A 25,057-nucleotide genomic window follows, 5' to 3' on the forward strand; every position below is an offset into this window, starting at 1 on the left:
TAAGGTTAAATTTTATTGATACTATTAAAACATCACTGTTAAACCACAAATACACAGCACCATTTAATAGATAGGTAGACATATTAACATCATACTCGTTATCAACTTCTACACACCTGGATACTACAGTTGTATACGATAATAGGATCATGACAACATTTATTGTTTATAAAACATATTCATGTAATTGATCCCTACTCTCATCTACTTCTCGTTTGAACAATGTTCAGGGCATATAATACTTAAACATTCAATTTAAAACATTAAAGCTATACGTACCAAATAAATTAATGTATTTGATTGAACAATACCAAATATGGTAATAAAATATCACATGCTATCTTACTATATTGATATATAGCCAATACTACAGTAAACATACATTTATCATTAGCATTCAATGCCAGAACCTAATACAAATCTCCCGCTCCCTAACATCAACCCTTTTTTACAGAATAGGTATCTCCCAGTGAAGAACGCTCACGCAGAACACTATGGCTATCATGTATAGATTAACGCTGGCCATAGCATATGGACTTGGCATCACGTTGTTTGATTGTTTGCTTGCTGGCTTGATTGCTTGATTGATTGATTGATTGATTGATACTTATTACTATAATACTGATGGCAGGACGATAGTACTTTGGATTATAATTACGTACTATTTGATGATTGATTTGGCTAACTTTGCTAAAATATCTATCTAGATATGAAACATTGTTTCATGATATGGTCCCAACATGATCACCTCGAAATTATTCAGGACATGTTGTTTTCTCAATTTCTATGAATGGAGAAAATATGGAAATTGCTTACATTATTTTGAGCAGGATTTTGCCTTAATCTCACATGCAGCCGATACAGAGGTTCGACATTGATAGATAAAATTTCATGATGATTCTCTAATATTTATATCACACAAATCTCTGCATAATACATGAGGGTTCCCTTCCTATTTATATCACACAAATCTCTGAATAATACATGAGGGTTCCCTTCCTATTTATATCACACAAATCTCTGAATAATACATTAGGATTACCTTCCTATTTATATCACACAAATCTCTGAATAATACATGAGGGTTCCCTTCCTATTTATATCGCACAAATCAATCGGATTAAACATGCGGCTTTCTCCTATATATATATATGAAGAACTCCCAAGATGGAGAGAAAGCGCTAAGAGAACGTTGTTAAGTTGTTTTGTTTTAAAATTATTATTCCGTCCGTAAGGATCAAATAACTTTTTTATTGTATATATATATATATAATATATTACCCTCACCAAGATATACACAGGGATGTCATGCAGAAGTCAAGTAGTTTTTTATTACTGAAATGTTACATTTACCATATGCCAGTCATTTGTTCATTACTGGATTATCTACACCAGCAGGCATTAAACAGTTCCTTGTAGCATGCCTTCTCAAACATATGGCATCTCTCTATCATATCGCCATACTTCATTTCCATTGTAATAAACATCAAAATTTACAATAAATAAGTTTTGTTATTACTAATAGCATAATGGATAAACGCCTATTCAGGGATTTTGATAAAGGAATCTCAATAGGAACGCAGTTTTTAATTGATCTCTCTGACATATCTTATGGTACCATAAACACCACAAAAGGAAGTTGTGTTCATAAAAAAATAGTATACTTTAACAAAATAGCTGGTTTCAGAATGGTCTCACAATATCTGTTACCTACAGTCAAACAACAATCCATAGGTATGTATGCTGTTGTAGATATATACATTAATTGACAACAATCCATAGGTATGTATGCTGTTGTAGATAAAAACTGAGAAACCTTGCGCTGTTAAAGATTACCATCCCTGTAACATAGAAAATAAAACAGGTGCGCTTATTAACTCATGACCTAAGTGGAAAGGCTTTTGTGTATCAAAACGAAATAACGGCTGCTTCATAGTACAGTATCCCTCATGTATTATACATACAATCTCAATGTTTTTCAAAAATAAGTCAATGTGTAAAATTGTCAAAACATTAATGATTGCAGTCAATATATCATACTTCAGCTGGAATTCTTTATTGCTATGAAATAAATCTTTATACTACTGAAAAGGCATACTGGAATTGGGAATCCTTCATCTTATTGCAGAACACCTTGTCGAACTCCTCGCTTTGTGACACCGTGAACCAGTTCTTCCAGTCTCCAACTTTACCTGATTAAAAGCAACACAATATCGTCAAGTCCGAAAATTAATAAAAAAAAACAAACAAACAAACTCTTTGGTCACTGTGATAATCAAACTATCTATCTATTTTACGAATATGCTATACATTGTTTTTATATGCTGTAATTTGTAGCTACTGTTTTACAAATATTCCGAGAAAACGGATAAAGGAATACAAATTATTCCTATATGTTGAAATGATAATGTGATATTGTGAAAAGTATTCCTTAGTTTATTTTTAATGATGAGGATAATTGATATACAACAATAAATTATGAAATCATGGTTTCGCTAATTCATATTCTGCACTATAATTAGGGTCAACATTAATATTTATATGTTGTTAACTTAACGTAAATACTGTTATTGTATTCCACATATACAGAATTAATCTAATTCAAATAGTTAATCTCGGAAACTAAAAAGTAAAGTAAACTAAAATGAACAGTTATCAAAATGGATGTTCATATCAGAACTCCATAACACAATTGGAATGTGGTGAATCTCTTCGTTAAAGAACAAAACAATATACCGTGATTTCTATCAAATGGACAGTAATGTATTAGTCCACAGTTTATGGGAAGAAATCTTTAAAGCAAGATACTAAATGCAAGATATCAAAAATCAAGACTTTTAGTGTTACTTCTTAGTGTCTGAACTAACGAGATTAACCAACGTTAATTTGAAAATACCAAACATATGACAATACTATACCTTTACGAAACATGAGCCCGACATCTATTTGCTGGTTGTTACTGAAGGTGTATTCCTTGGAAACGTTTGCGGTCTTAAGGTTTTTAAAACTGCATTTTTCTGCGATTGCAGACACAAATTTATCATCGTAATGAACGTCTAGAAATGTTCCAATTTTCGCGATTTCGCTCAGAGGATCCTGATTAAGAAATGTAAATAAAGCAAGAATTAAATCACCACAGAAGAAAAATGATGAATTGCCAATGCAGATCTTTACGCTGGTTATAAGCTTGTGTTATATAATGTACACAGTATTGACAGTGTCATCCGATTTTATCTACTCAACTTCTCTATGGCAGTAGTTTTTTTAGTTTAATGATTAATGTGTTCAATAACTTGTGTAAAAGCGAGCTACGTAAGGGCGACTAAATTACTCCATCATTAAACGTCATCAAATGTATAGAATTATTCATTATTATGCCTACATCTTATATCACACTAACCTTGGTCATGTCCTCATAATATAACGTGAGAAATTCTACATGTTATATCACACCTTGGTCATGTCCTCATAATATAACGTGAGAAATTCTCTATGTTATATCACACTAACCTTGGTCATGTCCTCATAATATAACGTGAGAAATTCTACATGTTATATCACACTAACCTTGGTCATGTCCTCATAATATAACGTGAGAAAGTCTATATGAGGGTTGTCTGCCATCACAGCCTCCCACTCCGTCGTGTACTTAAACCAGCCTTGGTAGAATACTGTAAAGATAAGGCTGGAAATATATTTACTGATTACTAATTTACTAATTGTAAATACTGAAATACAATATCAAATTGATCAGGAATAATAAATGAAACGTGCCACCATAATCGACATGTTTTTTTTACTTTCCTGTAGAAGGGATTGAATTACGCAAAAAAGATGACAATCACACTTGCACATTTCAAAATTGCCGTAACAGACAGAATAGTTAATAATAAGCCAAAAAACAAACTGTTTGTAACACTGAAACAACGCTCAAGAAAGGACTTATAGCCCTTGTTATCATAATTAACCTGAAAAATCATTATAACATCATTAGTTTAGGGCTCTTTCCCAAGATAATGTCAAGAAAATATCCTTATAATGTCAAAATGGAACAGAGTACAGAACATCCGTTTGAGAATGAAAACCATGGCATGTTTAATCGTAAGAGGCGACTAAATTTGGGATCTTATATCTTTTTCTTCTTTTTAAATATTTTCTTCTTCCTAATGTCTCCTATTAAACTGCCTTATTTTTGACCTTTAGTTGAGTGTTCGTCCCTGTGAGAAATGCTTTGGATACTGTACAATGGTAGTTGCTCCCCCTGCTTAGCGCTCAGCATTTTGGGAAGTGAGACGACTGGTTCGCCCTTTGTCAGTATAATGTGACCGGGTGGAATGTCCTGCTGGGTGTCTTTAATATTATAATTCAATAGGGTAACACTATAAAGTCGGCATCAGTCCCGCTATCACAAGGAGATAAAAACAAACATACCACAGTCTCCCAAAACAAATTCACCACACGCATGCCTTTCGTACACATGGGGGACCATAGATGTTTACAGGATGTTAAACAATACAAAACCAAACCTTCATAACAGTTCAATGATAAAGCATTCTATCCTTAAAGTATGATTTTAATAAACCAATCTATACAGATATATGTGCTATGTAATTAACACATTTAAATAATCTGTAGATCGACCAGTAACGAGCAGTTAGCACACCAGTACTTCTGTAGTATAGAATTAATAGGATATAGCTTTATCAGGTGGGTTTTTCTCTTCAATGACAATTTTTTGCATTTATTTCATTAATCTGACACACCGAACAAAATGTCTCTACGTACTCTTTATCTGACACAAGTTATCCAAAGCGATGAACAAAACAATGAATGATGGTATGCAGCCTTACTTTTTTCAGACAAGAACAATTTAAGGTAATGTTCCCAGTCGCCATTGTAGAAGAGGTAGTCGAAGTTTTTAGTGTGGTTGTAGAAAGAGACGGCTACATCTTTCGGATTTCTTTGTATAAATATCATTTTACATCTTTTATTTGCTATGTCTTTGGGTAAATGACGAAATGGCAGATGTGTATTGAAAACTCGTGGTGATGGAATGGCTTCGAACTCCTGTGGTAGGTGGAACTCATTCGTGACTGTTTCTTTAGATTCTTTCTCGTATTCCGTTGTTCCTTTCACAAGCATGCGAGTTATCTCCCATACCCAGTGTGTTCCTATGAGAAAAAAGTAAAGCAATAGTAAGAACATAAAGGGGAGTTTTACAATAGACATGTTAGCTGGATAGTTTATACTCGAGATTTACAGTAAACGTGTTGGCTAGTGGACAGGTCAGATTCGAGGTTAACACCAGACGTATTAGCTGGATAGTTTATATCCAAATTTTACAATAGACGTGTTTGCTGAACAGGTTAGATTCGAAATTTACAGTAGACGTGTTAGCTGTTGGACAGGTTAGATGCCAGATTAACAGTTCACGTGTAAGCTGGACATTTCAATTCCAAAGTTTACAGTAGACGTGTTAATTGGGCAGTTTAGATTCGTGGTTTACAGTAAAGGTGTTAATTGGACAGTTTAGATTCGTGGTTTACAGTAGACGTGTTAATTAGGCAGGTTAGATTCGAGGTCTACAGTATATGTTAGCTGGACAGTTTAGATTCGAGGTTTACGGTAGACGTGTTAGCTGGACAGTTTAGATTCGAGGTTTACAGTAGACATGTTAGCTGGACAGTTTAGATTCGAGGTTTACAGTAGACATGTTAGCTGGACAGTTTAGATTCGAGGTTTACAGTAGACATGTTAACTGGACAGTTTAGATTCGAGGTTTACAGTAGACATGTTAGCTGGACAGTTTAGATTCGAGGTTTACAGTAGACATGTTAGCTGGACAGTTTAGATTCGAGGTTTACAGTAGACATGTTAGCTGGACAGTTTAGATTCGTGGTTTACGGTAGACGTTTTATCTGGACAGGTTAGATTCGAGGTTTACGGTAGACGTTTCAGCTGCGCAGTTAAGATTCAAGGTTAACAAAAAAAGATAAGATGCTAAACGATTGAGCAATAGAACGTTTTCTTGGAATGAACACAATCATGGTGATCAACTTAGTTCTAGATAATAAGTAATAATTGTGGAGACAACGCTGTGATTTACCATTGTGATCCTCCTTCTAGAGCTCGTCATTGATGATAAAGGCCTAAAGTAAGAATAGGATTCGACCACAACACTCGAAATAGGTCAAATGACATGTCAGTATATGGACGGGAAGGTGCAAAAGACCAATAATTCAATAGATTTAGATATTTTTTTCAGCATTTCATTTCAAAAGAACATTAAGTATATTTCGAATGAAATAAAACAGTGGAACCAATATGAATTAAACTGCATCATTCAGCTGTTTCGTCATATTTAGAACTCGTCGGTGATGCTAAGGGCCTAAAGCGATCATTGGAGGCGACCAGATACTCGAACTTTGATATATTGGTCTGACTACTGGAGTAACAAGGGAAGCCTATGATGATGGAACAGCTGTAACTATATGACGTGAATTAATTCATTAATTAGTATAATATTCTGTATCATATTACACTTAATGTAAGTGAGAGCTACATTTGAAATAAATTCAATAATGTATACATCGTATGCCACCATATGAACGTTATACCTCATCAGTTATGCTGGGGTCAACAGTTTGAAAAAAAAAAACAGATGGGAAATCGGGGGAATCGGACAGGAACAAAAATCAGAAATATAGATGAGGGTATGTATCAATCCTATCAGTCAATTTATTTATCTGTTTATTTGTTTATTTATTTGCTATTGATTAACCGAAAAAGGTAAACATTCCAAACATAGTAACGACACACCAAGGGAAGTCCAGAGCTTACATTAAAAGCATTCGAAAGATTAAAAAACAATAACTTGCACCTTTCAATATGATCTTAATATAAGACACAGCATATGCCTAATATTGTATATAAATTGCATTAACCACAGTTCCGTACTTCTAGCACTCGTTAGGTGTTGGGGACTAAAACACCTTAATTGCGAAGGGAATTCAGATACATTAAACTTGGCCAAACCAACATTAACTAACAATACTGCAGGAAGAAGTATGTATCCGACGATATAATCATTTTCAGTTTTATATGTTCGATGTATAACAAGTATTACCTGCTTTAGGATATGCACATATAAACACGTCGCTCTCCCGACATGGCATCCCTTGTATCCGCTTGATATTGGACCGGAAGTCGGGAACAGCGCCAAGCTTTAGCTCATAAAGAGGCTGGTTTAAACCGTCATGTTCTACGTATTCAATGGTATTCCCTGCGTCATCAGTGTACCGTGTGACGTCACTGTCTTTTATTTCATCTAAAAAAAATCAATGTAACTAAATGCATTTTGAAATGTTTGGTAATGTATATTATATAACACTAACATGACTTGTGTATTGCCCGTAGTTTTTGGAAGTGGACTGCATAAACAAATGCACCGGTTTTTAACATTAAACTAAAACACGTTCTACTCATTGCATTACATCTGAAATGAACATAAAAAGTCTATGTTTCTTCACCGCGATGTAAAAAAGCAGAATCTACATCATATGTACGAAGATGCTCCTGCAGATAAAATATTTTATTATTTGTTCCTTGTATGCATAAGCTATCATATTATCTGTTTTCAAAAACGATGACGGCTTACTTTATACCCAGGAGAAGATCAAGAATGCTTAAAAAGTTTGCTTATCAAAGACGATATACTAGCTTAATAGCTTACAGTATTGCAATCCTTCTCATTACCGGTTAATCATTAGATTTTACTTTTCCTCTTGTTATTTTTCCATTTCTATGAAAAATACATAACTAACCAGCACGTGTGGGGACGCAGGTTGATGCAAACCATGATAAACATTCATTGTCGACATCGTCACCTCAATGGGAAATAATATATTTCCTTTTGCGATATGAAGTTCACGAAGACATGTTCGACACATGCTGATATGCCTGGTGATTTGGTGAGAGTACAATCTTACCATAATGAAGACAATACATCATATATCGGGATTTGATCATGTTTATATCGATGACGCAGAAGGCGTTTACCTTCCGGAACCCCTGGTCTTTTTCTCCGTGAAACTATATTTTGGTGCATAGTTTCCCCCTTTTTCTTATCTTTTTGAGTAACGATTTTATTGCCAGTATTCTTTGCTTTGTTCTAAGAGCAATTTTTAATTATTAGAAAACATAATCTGTACAAATATATATCAGCTAACACAACACATTATGAGGAACTTAAATCGATTAAGTCGTAAAATGAGCAAAACACTGAACAAACCTGATTTATATACATTCCCAGCATCCGCCATTTTGTATCCTTTGCTGGAACACCTGTGGACAGAAATAGTTCCTATAAATGTATGTTAATAACACCACAGTTTACTGTTAATGTGAGCGTCATCATCCGGGTAATTTTGATATCTGTTTCCATTAAGTTGGATACATGTCAGGTTTTGACGTTGTATTTTATCAAGGATCAACAGCTATGATCATTTATAGACGGATAACTTACTGTATCTATTTACGTTGGTATTATATGTATATATCGATATGCATAATCCGATAAGAAATGTCAATATGCAAGGCACAATGTACTAATATATACAGTATACACAACAATGCCAATGGGTAAGATTCGTCTTTCGAGGAGTCTGCAGTCGTGCCTAAGTACCAATGTTAAAGATCATGAATGAAAGCTACGAAATCGTAATCGCCCTACCAATGTAAATCTTCTATCGAAAAGATGCGATTTAATCAATTTAATTATTTACTTTTAAAGATTCAATAACATTTGATATCTTACCGAAAACAAACCAAAACAAACAAAAAATATGTGATTTTATACTACCGCCCCTTGCGAGATGTCGTTTCAGCGAATCTCTAATTATAGTACATTTGCGTGTACGCTCACATCCCAACCATGCCTACACGTAATAAAGGGATATAGAAAAACATTATTACCAGTGAAAACGTGTTAGACGACAGAATAGCGGAACTTGTCATAAACAGCCATAGCTGTAGGCAGATTTTCTGTCCCTGTACAATACAAAAGATTATTATACCACGAGAACGCCCGTAATAAATGTCATTTGCTGATGTAAATAGCATCTGGTCTGGTTGCTAATCATTATCGTTTCCTGTTTGTTTCCTTTACAAGGCTAGCTGTGAATCACTTTACTGTTTATTGATTTTATAGTCATATTAAAGTGTGTATCACTGTATTTTCCCCTAACACCGATTCCTAGTCATCTTGTCTTGTACGTACGTCTGGGAGGTCAAACTGATACATAATGTTTCTTAATTGTTTGCATACATTCAAAAGACGTAACTCAAACTTAAAATCAATTTAACGAGGGCAAAATATGACCAAAAATATATAATTGCATAGAGACTCCTGTAAGAGAGCAAGGATAATATGACCAGGCGCTCCGGAACTGCAAGCGTCTTCTACTTCAATGATGACAAACTCCATATTTAAATGTCAAATCCGGCTTACATGTAAGTCACAATCTCAAATCCCAGTTAGGGTGGCGACAACCGATCTACTTGGCATATCAATAAGCAAAAATCGAATTCAGGAATTTGGAACGACTATAATACTGAAGAATCATTGGATGATAATGACCACAGGAAAGTTTTATGATAGACACCATGATCTTGTTTGGACACATTCCTTACGTGGATATGAAGTCAGCCGTGTTTGGTAGTTGTTATGTCTAGTGGTTCAGTTGTCACCATTCTAGTTCTCATTTTGAGAATGTGACTTGATCTTTATTTGACCTTATTTGACCTTTATTTGACCTGTATTTACATTGTGAGTGTCGCCGATGAAGCAGAAGACGCTTGCCCTTGGTAACTCATGGTTTCATTGACGTTTTTAAAGGTATCCATGGAAATCGATATTTATTGTCCGTATTTTGCTCTCGATTTTTTTATTTTGATTTAGAATCACGGGTTCGTTATCATGGCGATATGTATCAAACACACCCCATTATGCTCGGTATAGCATGTTGCACATTGGCTAGATTGTTCAACGTTCTTTTGCCAGATTAAGGTCATTAAAAGATACCGAGGAAAGTGCTGAGTTGAATGCAGCAAATTAAGTATCATTTTACTAAAATATGATATCGCCGGAGCATTGCCGGTTTCCTGTGTCCATCTTACTGACACTTATGTTGCTTATTTATCCGATTCCGTGCTGACAGTCAAACGAGCATCAAGGATAGCCAATTTTCCTTGTGAGTGAAACAACCAGTTCCACAATTCAATGTCCAAAATGCCAGAGAGACTAGAAGCAAATAAAAAGAGCCAAAGTAATGAAACAAAACTACTAGAAGAGAAAAAAAGTCCAAATTTAGTCGCCTCTTACGATCACTTCCTTTTGCTGTTGTGACAATAGATAAAGTATAATAGAGATGAAAAGAGAAAACACTGGTTGTTTAATTTATACCCCTTATATAATGTAATGTGTTTTGTTTCCTCGTCTTCCCGTCTGGATTTCCACATTTTTAATTCCTCTCAGCTTTATCACTCTACATCATTAAGTCATATTCAAAGTGCTGTCACTTTGTCTTTTGCACAGTTGAAGTTATTCAATGGGTCAACATCATAAAACAGTTTTCAAAAATATCAAGGAAAATCAATTGATGTTCGTGCAGGTCCCATGAAGTTGACATAGTGAAGTCGTTCGTAAGGGATAAACAGTCGACATCGTAAGAGATAACAAGGTAGGTCAAGTATATATAAGATAAAGTTATTGTTGTTGTGTTCATAGTGCGCGCTGTGACGTACTGTGACCTTCTACGACTATTTATCGTGTCAATGTGTAAACATCCGTGTGTCTGATTAGTGCAGTGTTCCTGGAAAAATTAAATATAAATGCGTTTTTAAAGCTATTTACATATATACCGCATGCTTACCTACCTAGAGCGAAAGTTTCATGGTCAAACTTAGAGATATAAATAACATTGACCTTATTTACACAAACATTCTAAATACGACAAAATTAAAGAAATACACCATATAAAACTTCTAGACGTTGGAAGTATAGAAGATATGAATGTATATGTTGACTGTAAGACCTCTATACTTACCGGGTTAGAAATGCTTCCGTCAGCTATGTTTACCTACGATCAATAACAAGACTCACAAGAAAAACACATGTGCTACATACGTCTCTAACTGCCGGTAAAGGTCACTGACATACCTCACAGTGTATTATCCTCTGGCGTCCACACCGTGAAGCCAGTACACAGACGTATATATATATATATATATATAGCTTAGAAACACAAATGACGAAGGAAGACAACTTTTTGACTCGTGCCCTGACCGGGCCTCGAACTATATATATATATATATATACATTTAAAAAGAATAAAAAACACGACACAGCATATTTTTCGTCCGTAAGGTTCACCTTAAACTTTTTAACTTATATATATATATATATATAGATTTCTCACGGTACAACCACGACAGGAAATTCAAATCTATATCTTCGGATCACCAACACATAGTGTATATGATGCATTGTGCTAAAATATATATATATAACTTATATAACTTAATATAGCAACACAAATGACGAAGGAAGACAACTTATATATATATATATATGGTGTATTACAGATTTCCGGTTCGTTATTAAGATACCAGGGTTAACCATCATGTATACGATGTAACATATAGGTATGTTGATGCAAGCCGTAATACATCAGTTGCAGATAGTTTACAGTCTATAACTAAGTGATGAAATACTCACCTTTTATTTAATTATCGAGGCTGAAAATTCGCGGATTCACACATATTTTGTTTTGATTATTATTATCAAATTATAGTCTTAAACTTATTTTCGTCGTGACGACTTGCTATAAATCCTCCAACAATGACGCAAGGAGCTACACAGTAGCGGTGTTATCAAATAAAGTGTTGTGGTAGGAATTCTCTCTGACTTTTCCTAAATTGCATTGCTATTGATCTGTCTGCTGTTTATATCACTTTCCGAAAATAGGGTTAATTGGGAATGTGTGTTTCCTGAAAGCCTATTTCTCTCTGTTCTATAATCGGGAAATGATTTATTATTTACGCTGAAAAACATAAACCCGAAACATGCAACTCTACAAAGGGTTGACATCGTTACTCGTTCATTTTCACTTGATAGGTAGGACAGTCGAATAGAAATCAACAATGACAGTATAAAGTGTTGATATGTATGTCAGAGTTGTTAGAATTACTGTAGATAGAGTCAATGCTTTGACTGGTAAAATCGTTAGTGAAACCTATTTGAATTGTCGCATATATTCAGCTATTAATTGAATATCTGGCTGCCAAATTCTTGCTGTGTAAAATGAACTCAAATAAATCTGTATTGCTAAAACTGATACGTTACATAGACATCTTGTTTTTTTTTATCAAGTGATTACACATCGTTGGAAAAAATAACCATAATTTATACTACCCAAATAAATAACTAAATGAACCACTAAACATTGCCTTCATAAGTCGCTATCATAAAAAAAATGTCTGAATATAGAGAAAACAAAATACCGACATCATAACAGTATCGTAATACTAATCCAGTTTGGATAAACCGGGGGCAAAATGAGAAGAAAAATCCGTTTTTCATGGATATCCTTGAAAAAAGACGAAGTGAATAATGCACGGTGTTTCTGAAGAATCTAGATCAAATCAAGGTCAAGTCACATTCTCAAAATGAGAACTAGAGTGATGCCAACTAAACACTAGACATACAAACAAGCATCAAACTTTGTCTGACTTCACAGCACACAGGGAAATGTAATTTTTCACAATGAGGTCATATCTTTCATTTCACATACACCATTTTCTATATCTTTCGTACGTTTTTCCGAAAATGTGGACATTCAAAATACAGTTTTATTTTTATATTACATCATTTAGGTAAAGGGTACATAACAGCAATATGTTATAAATATACATACGTAAGATCAGTGTTATTCCAATCTATATGACACCCATACAATGTACAGTCAAACATGTCTATACAATCATATGGTTATTCAATTGAAATATTTCTGATTAGGAGAGTCGTTATGGTTAGACGTAGGGTTGTTATACTTAATAATTTACTTAGTATCTCATAAGTTAATCATTCACATATTACAGGTCGTTACTTAAAACGATCAACTCGTTATCATCAGATGATAACAAATGTATCAGGTGTGATCACGAGATAAAAATAATTTTGATACAATTTCATGTGTCGTTCACTTAGTACCGTATTTTTGAAACCAATTTCCTATTATAAACTTTTTTGTGTTTGTGAAATCCTTTTTTGGTACTAAGGTAGCACACTACAGTAGGACAGTCTGGCCATGGGCGATTTTTTGTTAAGCAAATAATTCCTGTATTATGATATGCATAAAAAATGAAAAAATAAATGTACACTATATATATTGGTATATTCAGTATGAAGTAGTACATGCAGGCTTCACATTTGTTAAAACAAAAATTAATAAATTGGTTCAGGATTTTAAATTTCCTGATTTTCCGAAAGTGTGTTTACACAGGAAATTTAGTTTTGCCTACAGCGAAAAATGGATGCCCACCGAAAAGGTAAGATAGTAGGAAAACTTAATTTACAACATATGTCAAAACAAGATTAATTCTGTCTTTGGGATAGAGATATTTAATTTCAAATAGGTTTCATATTTTGCAATTTTTGAGCATTTTTTAAGCTGTTACCATGGTATTCACAGCTCTAAAAATCACAGAAAATATCAGTTTACTTATCCTTCAGAGCTGTATTAAAATTGCAAATGTTGTACAGATTACAAATATATATACTTCATTAGAGGTAATATGTAGGGTTAACTGGCAATGTTTACATATCTAAAAACATGTGCCATATTTTTCAGAATTGGGCATTTTTACTGTACACTGCTACCCAAGCCATTCTGGTTGCTTTTTAGTCCCCTAAGGTTGTCATCGCTGTTCGTCATGTCTAAATTGATAAGAGACATAAGCTCAAATAAAAATCATCCAATGACAAGATTTTCTGATTTTATGGAATAAATCTATTATGCATTTCACACTTAAACTTCCTAGCACAGCTGAGTCCCAAAAGGACAAAACAGCTGTATCATGTCCCTAAAATCACTTCTGAGTTCCCCGGAAGGAAGAAACGGCTGTATGATGTCCCTAGCATCATCACTGACGAGTCCCAAAAGGACGAAACAGCTGTATAATACCACTAGCATCACTGACAAATCCTATAAGGACGAAATATGTGTATGATATCCCTAGCATCATCACTGACGAATCTTAGGACAATACAGCTGTATGATGCCTCTGGTATCATTGGAGAGTCCCAAGAAGACAGATTTACGATGTCCCTAAATCACTGAGGGGTCCCAGAAGATCAATCCAGTTGTATGTTGCCTATAAAATCACTTTCGAGCCCCAGAAGAAATATACAGCTGTATGGTGCCCCATGGATAACCAGGGGTCATAGAAACACAAAACAGCTGTATGGTGATTCTGTTTGATTCATGTTTTGACATCCGCTGCGTCTATTTCTAAGTTATATAAAAGTACTGTACCTTGGTTTGCCTGTTAACAAGCCTTCATAGGACGTTTACCATTAACTTAAATTACAAAAACGGTGAGATTATGTCATAATGTTTTAATGAATAATTATGTTATAATCACATGATGATATAGAATCGAAACGGCAATAATAACTTTATACCATACTGATAATACTGACTTGGTATACTGTATACCATACTGATTATACTAACTGGGTATACTGTAACATACTGATTATACTTACTTGGTATACTGTATACCATACTGATTATACTGACTTGGTATACTGTATACCATACTGATTATACTGACTTGGTATACTGTAACATACTGATTATACTTACTTGGTATACTGTATACCATACTGATTATACTGACTTGGTATACTGTAACATACTGATTATACTGACTTGGTATACTGTATACCATACTGATTATACTGACTTGGTATACTGTATACCATACTGATTATACTGACTTGGTATACTGTGACGTACTGATTATACTTACTTGGTATACTGTATACCATACTGATTATACTGACTTGGTATACTGTGACATACTGATTATACTGACTGGGTATACTGTGACATACTGATTATACTTACTTGGTATACTGTATACCATACTGATAATACTGACTGGGTATACTGTAACATACTGATAATACTGACTGGGTATACTGTTTACCATACTGATTATACTGACTTGGTATACTGTATACCATACTGATTATACTGACTTGGTATACTATGACATACTGATTATACTGACTGGGTATACTGTGACATACTGATTATACTTACTTGGTATACTGTATACCATACTGATTATACTGACTTGGTATACTGTAACATACTGATTATACTGACTTGATATACTGTGACATACTGATTATACTGACTTGGTATACTGTGACATACTGATTATACTGACTTGGTATACTGTATACCATACTGATTATACTGACTGGTATACTGTATACCACACGGATTATACTGAGTGGGTATACTGTATACCATACTAATTGTACTGACTTGGTATACTGTGACATACTGATTATACTGACTTGGTATGCTGTGACATACTGATTATACTGACTTGGTATACTGTATACCATACTGATAATACTGACTGGGTATACTGTAACATACTGATAATACTGACTGGGTATACTGTATACCATACTGATTATACTGACTAGGTATACTGTATACCATACTGATTATTACTGACTTGGTATACTGTAACATACTGATTATACTGACTAGGTATACTGTATACCATACTGACAATACTGATAATACTGACTGGGTATACTGTGACGTACTGATTATACTGATTTGGTATACGGTATACCATACTGATAATACTGACTTGGTATGCTGTATACCATACTGATAATACTGACTGTGTATACTGTGACATACTCATTGTACTGACTTGGTATACTGTGACATACTGTGACATACTGACTTGGTATACTGTGACATACTCATTGTACTGACTTGGTATACTGTGACATACTGATTATACTGACTTGGTATACTGTGACATACTAATTGTACTGACTTGGTATACTGTAACATATTGATTATACTGACTAGGTATACTGTAACATACTGATTATACTGACTTGGTATACTGTATACCATACTGATTGTACTGACTTGGTTTACTGTATACCATACTGACAATACTGATAATACTGACTGGGTATACTGTATACAATACTGATAATGCTGACTGGGTATACTGTATACCATACTGATAATACTGACGGGTATACTGTATACCATATTGATTATACTGACTGGGTATACAGTATACAATACTGATAATGCTGACTGGGTATGCTGTTTACAATACTGATTATACTGACGGGTATACAGTATACCATACTGATAATACTGACGGGTATACTGTATACCATATTGATTATACTAACTGGGTATAATGTATACCATACTGATTATACTGAGTGGGTATACTGTATACCATACTGATTATACTGACTAGGTATACTGTATACCATACTGATTATACTGACTTGGTATACTGTAACATACTGATTATACTGACTAGGTATACTGTATACCATACTGACAATACTGATAATACTGACTGGGTATACTGATAATACTGACTTGGTATACTGTATACCATACTGATAATACTGACTGGGTATACTGTAACATACTGATTATACTGACTTGGTATACTGTGACATACTGATTATACTGACTAGGTATACTGTATACCATAATGATTATACTGACTTGGTATACTGTAACATACTGATTATACTGACTAGGTATACTGTATACCATACTGATAATACTGACGGGTATACTGTATACCATATTGATTATACTGACTGGGTATACTGTATACAATACTGATTATACTGACGGGGTATACTGTATACCATACTGATAATACTGACGGGTATACTGTATACCATACTTATAATACTGACTGGGTATACTGTATACAATACTGATTATACTGACGGGGTATACTGTATACCATACTGATAATACTGACGGGTATACTGTATACCATACTGATAATACTGACGGGGTATACTGTATACCATACTGATAATACTGACGGGTATACTGTATACCATACTTATAATACTGACTGGGTATACTGTATACCATACTGATAATACTGACGGGTATACAGTATACCATACTTATAATACTGACGGGTATACTGTATACCATACTGATAATACTGACGGGATATACTGTATACCATACTGATAATACTGACGGGTATACTGTATACCATACTGATTATACTGACTGGGTATACTGTATACCATACTGATAATACTGACGGGTATACAGTATACCATACTTATAATACTGACGGGTATACTGTATATCATACTGATAATACTGACGGGTATACTGTATACCATACTTATAATACTGACTGGGTATACTGTATACCATACTGATAATACTGACGGGTATACAGTATACCATACTTATAATACTGACGGGTATACTGTATACCATACTGATAATACTGACGGGGTATACTGTATACCATACTGATAATACTGACGGGTATACTGTATACAATACTGATTATACTGACGGGGTATACTGTATACCATACTTATAATACTGACGGGTATACTGTATACCATATTGATTATACTGACTGGGTATACTGTATACAATACTGATTATACTGACGGGGTATACTGTATACCATACTGATAATACTGTCGGGTATACTGTATACCATATTGATTATACTGACTGGGTATACTGTATACAATACTGATTATACTGACGGGGTATACTGTATACCGTACTGATTATACTGACGGGTATACCGTATGTACCATACTGATAATACTGACGGGTATACTGTATACCATATTGATTATACTGACTGGGTATACTGTATACAATACTGATTATACTGACGGGTATACTGTATACCATACTGATTATACTGACGGGTATACAGTTTACCATACTGATTATACTGACGGGTATACTGTATACCATACTGATTATACTGACGGGTATACAGTTTACTATACTGATTATACTGACTGGGTATACTGTATACAATACTGATTATACTGACGGGTATACAGTATACCATACTGATAATACTGACTGGGTATATCGTATATTATACTGCTATATTTACATTCTGTGTTGCATTTGCCTATATGTCGTTAGTAAACCAAATTGTATTCATGAGACTGTATACTACAATTTACAGTGATTCGGTCAGTGGAGGAATACAGCTCCAGATGTTGTAGGTTAAACAATGGCCGCCAGTTACTTTCGGCCTAGAGAGCTTTCGAATGCTAGCATTTATTAACAGAAGCCACAACAAAAAATAAAGCAACGTCACAGGTTATGAGAGTATAATTTTATAATACTATTGAAAATGTAGTTAACACGAAATTACTATAAGCGCCATTCTTGATCTATACGAAATTATCAATGTCGTCACACTCACAGGGCTCGTTTCCGAATTTTCAGAAATGAAAGACACGACAACATTAAAAGTCAAGTTTATAAAAAAAAAAAAAAAAAAACTCGTAAAAAAATCGGGAGTATCGATATAGTTTCCGGTTGTGTATGTAACTGAAACAAAGGCCTAGCCTACCTTACAAAATCGAGCCCCTGTGAAATCGTCTGCTAAGTTAGCGACACTGATGTGACCGGTTAGATTGGAATCTGTTTCGAACGAAATATCCTTGGAATCGTTTTCACCTACAATCAAGACAACTTTCATTAAGAATTAAGAGCTGTTATTCTTCTGAAAATAACGTAAATCCAGTCAATACTAGAAACATAAGTGTTTCCGAGGAATCGAGTCTGTCATGTGTAATGCCCGTTCAACGCCGCATCACTTCTAAATGTTAATCGTACATCATTGCGCAGAAAAACGGTTTCGATTTTAAACAATCAGAAATTATGTAATTGTGAACAATTTGACGATACCTTACTGTTACACACGTATATGAAATATAAAATAAAGCCAAATGTGCAAAAACCATTTTATGTGTTTGCTATTAATAACGTCATGAGGGACTATGGAAATTTCGCTGTTCCGGTATTTGAACTTGATGACGTCAGTGATAGGGTAAGCGGCAAATTTAAACGCTTCATAACTTACAGTAAATAAAAAATCTTTATGAATGTAAATATAAGCATTGAACTGTTACCAAATGGTAGTATACAGTCGATATGAATACAATTTGGATGACAGATAAATAGAATGTCGCCCTAACCTAACGGGCGACATTCTATTTATCTGTCATCCAAATTGTATTCATATCGACTGTATACTACCATTTGGTAACAGTTCAATGCTTAAATACTGTCTGAGTTTCTGGAGTATGTAACATTAACCTTAAAGCTAATGCATCTAGTGCGAATTATATAAGTTTTATCATTATCTCTGCAGCGAAAGTTTCAAGTATTCGCGGATATTAACTGGAAATATAGTAATCATTAGCAAAACGGCTACAAAACACCTGAACAAACCAAATATAACCACCTCCAGAAATCCTTTTGGACATGATCTTGTCTGCTAATAGTATTTATCCCATAACCACGCTTGTTTCACAACTGATATGGCACGTGATAAAATTCGTAGCAGTGTGTTATTGTTTTTGTTTACACACCGCGGTGTGTAACCACTTTCTAAGCCTCCGATTGGTCATTTGTGACCTCCAACGAATCTGATTGGCTAACCTCTGGCCTTTGACCACGGACTATTTTTACTACTCTCACTTATCTTCTTTTTTTTGCCGTCTGTCTTCAAAAGATCAGCATGGACACGTTTTGATGATTTTTTGGTGCTCAACATTAGCATATTAAACTGGGTGAGAGGGGTCCCCGGGTGTCCTCATGGAAATGTCGATTAATCTGGGGTTTGAGTCGTACGAAATATAATTTGATGGTAAAATAGACGACGGAAGCGAGATATTGCATCGATTATAGGCCTACAAGTAGCAAATTAAAACTGACCCCCCCCCCCCCCCCCCCCCCCCCCCCCCTTGATTCTAGATATGCAGTGGATCCCGATAGCAATGATTGAATTATCAAAACAATGAACAAATGTAATACAAAATGGTTAAATCGCTGTCTCTAAATCGTAGTCATTTGAATGAAACGGTCGCACCATCTAACGTAGCTGTTAGGCAGCTTCCCTTTTAGTTGGGTGTCATTCGGTACGGACCAGGAAAAAAAAACCGAATAAACACAAGTTTTCTTATCATTCCACTTACCTTTATTACGAATATATTTATCCCAAACACAAAACTTTAAAAATCATCTTGGAATATTTGTCTCATGTCACTAAACTGACGAGATTTCTTGTAAACACACTGACAAACGTAAACTAGGTCTACATAACTGTTAGGCCTATATTGCTCAACACTCCAGCTCTCGGTTTCCGAAATATTTGTTGATATGCACGATGTCTTGAATGAATAAATCTCAGAATGAACATTTAACATCACAATAACCAGTAATAGCATACCTACGAAATCCAGGAAAGGACAGATAATTGAATCTGACAATGATTAGTCTAATATTCAGCGGTGACGTTCAACTTCGCGATGACGGTGTCGTCTTCTAATATTTCGAGCGGAGCTATTTAAACAAGTTACCTATTAATAAATTACACAGATACAAGGACTTTCAAACTTATATTTCGTTTTGTGAAATAATATCATTTAAAAATATAGTACAGAAGATATGAGTCGTGCATCTAAAATAGATGATAAGCTTTCGTTCATAACGACCTATATTTTGTCCCGTAGTGATTTGGTTCACGGAATTTAGTTGCTACGTTGGGAGAATTTGAACTTGACATGCTTACATTTGTAAGTAAAGAAGTTATGGGATAAACAAGTTCCCCTACTCGTGACGATTGTTTATCATTTTTATCCAACTCGAGTTAGTTAATTTTCTAATTTTGAAAAGACACTCGCTAAAGCTCGTGTCTTTTCAAAATTAGAAAATTAACTAACTCGAGTTGGATAAAAATGATAAACATTCTCCACTCGTTGGGGAACCTCTATATATCAATCATCGTAATTCATGTGTTTCCGTGTAAACCTAAAAAGGAGTCCTGTAAACTAAGTATTATACCACACGGTGTGTGGATATTTTAACCTCAAGCCGTCAAAGCTGTTGATACGAGAATCGTATAACATTAGATTGATTTGCTTACTGCCGAATTATGACGTTTTTTATGTACGGATCATTGCGAATAGTTCTGGCAATGCTATTCTTTATAAGCAGTTAGTTTGAAACTTCAAACATGTTCAAGTGATGAAGTTGTGTTGCAGCATTTACTTACCAAATACAGTGGTTACTATGGAAATCTGTACGATTCTGTTCTCATGGAAATGTTCATTGTAAGTACACTGCACCAAATATCCCTTGCCGATATGAACGACCTTCTTTTAGGAACCACTTCACGTTTCTTCTGTCCCCTATGAAATAAAAAATCCATACATTTTCTGGAGTGCTGGGCGAATTTCTGTCTATGGTTGTCAGCGCGGTGGTAGTCTGATTCTGTAGCTATGTTTCTCCAACGTGAGAGAAAGTCGTCACTATTCAAATAGCCTTACTTAAAACACTAGCTTCTCTAAGTCGGTATCAGAAAGCATCGCTGCTTGACTCGAATCTAATGAATAAATTTGAATGTTAACAAGGTGCTGTAATTAGCTGGGTATCTCCCGTTACCGATAGGAGGCGACCATGGAATGTTCTTTATAGCATATATCGGAAGTTTAGTCTGTCTGGAGAGGAAATCGTTATATTTATCTGTAAATCATATCATGGCTGTATAAACAGGACAGCACCGTTTAACTATCAGGCAGTTCGTTATCGTTTTGGACGTTAAGAAGATGACAGCATCTCATCACAGCCGCATGCTAGTTAGAAAATTTACATATCATTATATGTTCAGTGAGATGGGGAAGAGTTATATGAATTATATAAAATATCTAAATGGGGTTTGAACTTTTTTATTATATATTGCACTTTGTGAGTTGGAAAAAAGAATGCCTACATAATAACGAAAGGATAATTCAAACTCTTAATCGATTAGACGGGGGCAAAATACATAAAACAACAAAGAGTACCGATATAAAATAATGAGAATATGATTCAAACTCTTAACCGATTAGACGAGGGCAAAATACACACAAAAATATGCATTTGCAAGGTTTTAAGATATAGACTACTGTTATAAATACAATACGTAATTAAAAGTTAAAATATTGACCCAATAGCAGGTCAATTATAGTATCGCTGTATCGACCAAGTACGCAGTGAACGGTAGAATGCCGATAGTTAAACATGGCTTACCTTCTATTCCGCTGAAATTAAATGAAAAGAGAAGTGGCAGATAATTTGGTCGAAGAAGTGTTAATGTAAAACGAGGGATACCCCTTTTTCACCAAGAAAAGTTTAAAAGCATGGGTTAAATTTGCTCTCTTTTACTATAAAAATCTTGTATTTGATTTTAATTTATTGTATAGTATTTCAATTGGGTTTTAAGTGAGGGTTGTTTTTTGAACAATTTGCAGGAAATGCATCTGTTGATATTACTTGATAATTAGGCCATTTGGCCAATGTTTCGACGCCGTGTGATAGAAAAAAACTACATTATTAGATAAAGGTATTGATTTCATATTGATCGGCATACATGTACTGCCTTAATCAATTTCACAAATATGACATGTTCTAGCTTAGATGATTAATTAAAATGCTTTATTTTTCCAATGTAAACCGGAACGTTAAGGTGTATTGATATTTCCGTTGAACATAGCTGAAAATGAATCTAATTGGTACGTTTATTGACTAAAGATCATATACCGAAATCTAAAACAAATATAGATAGAAAGGTGTACAGAGTACCAGTTCGTCAATCATCAAATGTAAGATCCAAACCCAAAGTCGATACAACATCTACTACTTCGTCAGAACGCAATAAAGGACGACTCTAAGCTCTAAAGGCATGCAAAATACACCAACTTTATACCATACATGTAAAACGTTCCTTGTGTATAAACGTTCGTTGTTTTTGGTCAATGCCTGTCAATAACTGATTCTTGTAGATATGGTTTATATTCAATAATTTATGATCAAATACTATGTATACATGTTTATATAATCAAAATGTATGAAGGATGTGTGAATGTTTATGTTTGCGTTACTTCCCTTAAATGTTTGTTATACATGTACTTTTTCATTTCATAGTAAATTTATACATTTAATATTTATATTTATACGATCCACTTGGCCTGTTATTCAATCCTTTTGACTGATACCATCACATGTCAATAAAATTTGTTGAAATGGAATAAATGAAATGAAATAAAATGAACGTTCATTGTGTATAGACGTTCGTTGTGAATAAACTTTCGTTGTGTATAAACTTTCGTTGTTATCGTTGTTGCTATGGAACTACGAATATAAATCCCGGAAATATTATGTGTCTTCTACCACATGTGGAACACTTCAGGATGTTTCCATTCGCTACATGACAAAAAGTCACCGACGACAGCAATTGTTATTATTTCCACCGTTACAGAAACAAACCATTCCTTTGTGATGATACTAAAAACAAGTGTTTTCATTAGCTGTTACAGAAACAAACATTAGTGACTAGTTGATGGTTTAAAATAGATTCTTTAGTCGTAGCAGAAGCAAACTGTGTCTTTGTGGTAAATAAAGTCTTGATGACATATTATCATAGCTATGATAGAAACAACCGATTATCTCTGCTACGATAAATCAATGCTCCTAGTCATGGTGGAATATAACATTGTCATTGTTATCTAACGCTTTCGAACAAACATACGATAAGGTTCCTTATAGCTTCCTTTTGCAGTCTTCTTTTTTTCCTTATATAATAGTTGAGTTAAGTGTGCCGAATACCTTCACAACTTAAACTGATTGATCTAAATAATTATCGTAAAGATGACCCTGACCTAGTTACTGAGAAGTGTCAGAATCACTAGATGTTTTAACACTTCCGTGTCTGGTTATAGTTGTTCAAAGCTCTGTCGACTCAATCATTTCTACTGTAGGAACACCTTGTTTCTTACATCTTAAAAACTGTATACGGTTTGCTACAATTATCACCCATACATGTCTATACTTACCTTAAGTTATACGCTGTTTGGAGACCTACTGTATGACGATTACAGCAGCATCCTTATACCACAATATATTCCACGTGCATATCTTTCTGAACACCAAACATTATCAACATGTCTACATGTACATAATAATGAATTGTTAACTCGGATCTTCGAGGTAATTTTCTATGTGTCTTAATACAAATCGGTTCATATCTCATGTGTTCCCGCTATAACGATTTCTACACGTGTATTAGTTACCTATATTTGTCAAAATATCGTCGATGACAAATTTTCGTCAAGATAACTAGGATATGAACAATCGGCCGCTGTTGGTCAGCAACATGGAATATATCATAGCACCACACCAGAACAACACTGGTCGATACTTTTGTCTTCACACAAGTGATCATTGGCTGTACACGATTTCTCAGTCGACGGTGGAGTAGAGCAATGTTGTTATGAAATATAGCTGTTTGTTCGGCTTCTATAACATGGCTAATTAACGTTCTTGTAAACTAGAACCTGTCGCATTAAATATACATGTTATTCTGTCACATGTATAGAGGATCTTACATCACGTCAGTTATATTGTTTTATTAAACGAGTTTAATTTCCCATTACACTTGTATTTAGCCTAAATTACTCTCTCTTTTCTCTCTGCCTACTACAGCTTCAGTTTCCTATATGATGATGGCCGCCTTAAAGACCTGGCAAAATCTGTCCTTTGGATAGGTTTTTTTAAATTGAAAGTTATATCGCCGAAAGGTAATTTGTCTCAATGGATACCCTAATACCCTTGTCTTCGTGGATATCCTA

General features: G+C 34.5%; 1 protein-coding gene across 5 annotated transcripts; it reads right to left on the reverse strand.

Annotated features, from left to right (window-relative positions):
* On the reverse strand, positions 1-24,506 carry LOC117336258 (sulfotransferase family cytosolic 1B member 1-like). Of its 5 annotated transcripts, none has more exons than XM_033896735.1 (8): positions 24,263-24,506; positions 21,445-21,580; positions 8,291-8,343; positions 7,127-7,327; positions 4,851-5,171; positions 3,568-3,671; positions 2,919-3,096; positions 1-2,192 (listed from the first exon to the last, which is right to left on the reverse strand). In XM_033896735.1, the coding sequence occupies exons 3-8, from the start codon at positions 8,319-8,321 to the stop codon at positions 2,077-2,079; spliced, it is 951 nt and encodes a 316-aa protein (XP_033752626.1). In that variant the 5' UTR covers positions 8,322-8,343; positions 21,445-21,580; positions 24,263-24,506; the 3' UTR covers positions 1-2,076. The 5 variants fall into 5 exon arrangements, with proteins under 5 accessions (XP_033752626.1, XP_033752629.1, XP_033752625.1 ...); XM_033896738.1 differs by lacking the exons at positions 21,445-21,580; positions 24,263-24,506 and adding an exon at positions 11,106-11,229 and having other exon boundaries at positions 1-1,841; positions 2,099-2,192; XM_033896734.1 differs by lacking the exons at positions 21,445-21,580; positions 24,263-24,506 and adding an exon at positions 11,106-11,229.
* Positions 24,507-25,057: the final 551 nt, after the last annotated feature.

The sequence above is a fragment of the Pecten maximus genome, chromosome 10, assembly GCF_902652985.1.
Source record: "Pecten maximus chromosome 10, xPecMax1.1, whole genome shotgun sequence".
Lineage (NCBI taxonomy): Eukaryota > Metazoa > Mollusca > Bivalvia > Pectinida > Pectinidae > Pecten > Pecten maximus.

Coding starts and splice junctions, on each gene's coding strand:
- LOC117336258 (XM_033896735.1), bottom strand. CDS start 8,321: ATGGCGGATGCTGGGAATGTATATAAATCAG. Junction 7,328..8,290: donor TGGGAATGTATATAAATCAG/GTTTGTTCAGTG, acceptor GATTTTTTTTAG/ATGAAATAAAAGACAGTGAC. Junction 5,172..7,126: donor ATGTGCATATCCTAAAGCAG/GTAATACTTGTT, acceptor TTTTTCTCATAG/GAACACACTGGGTATGGGAG.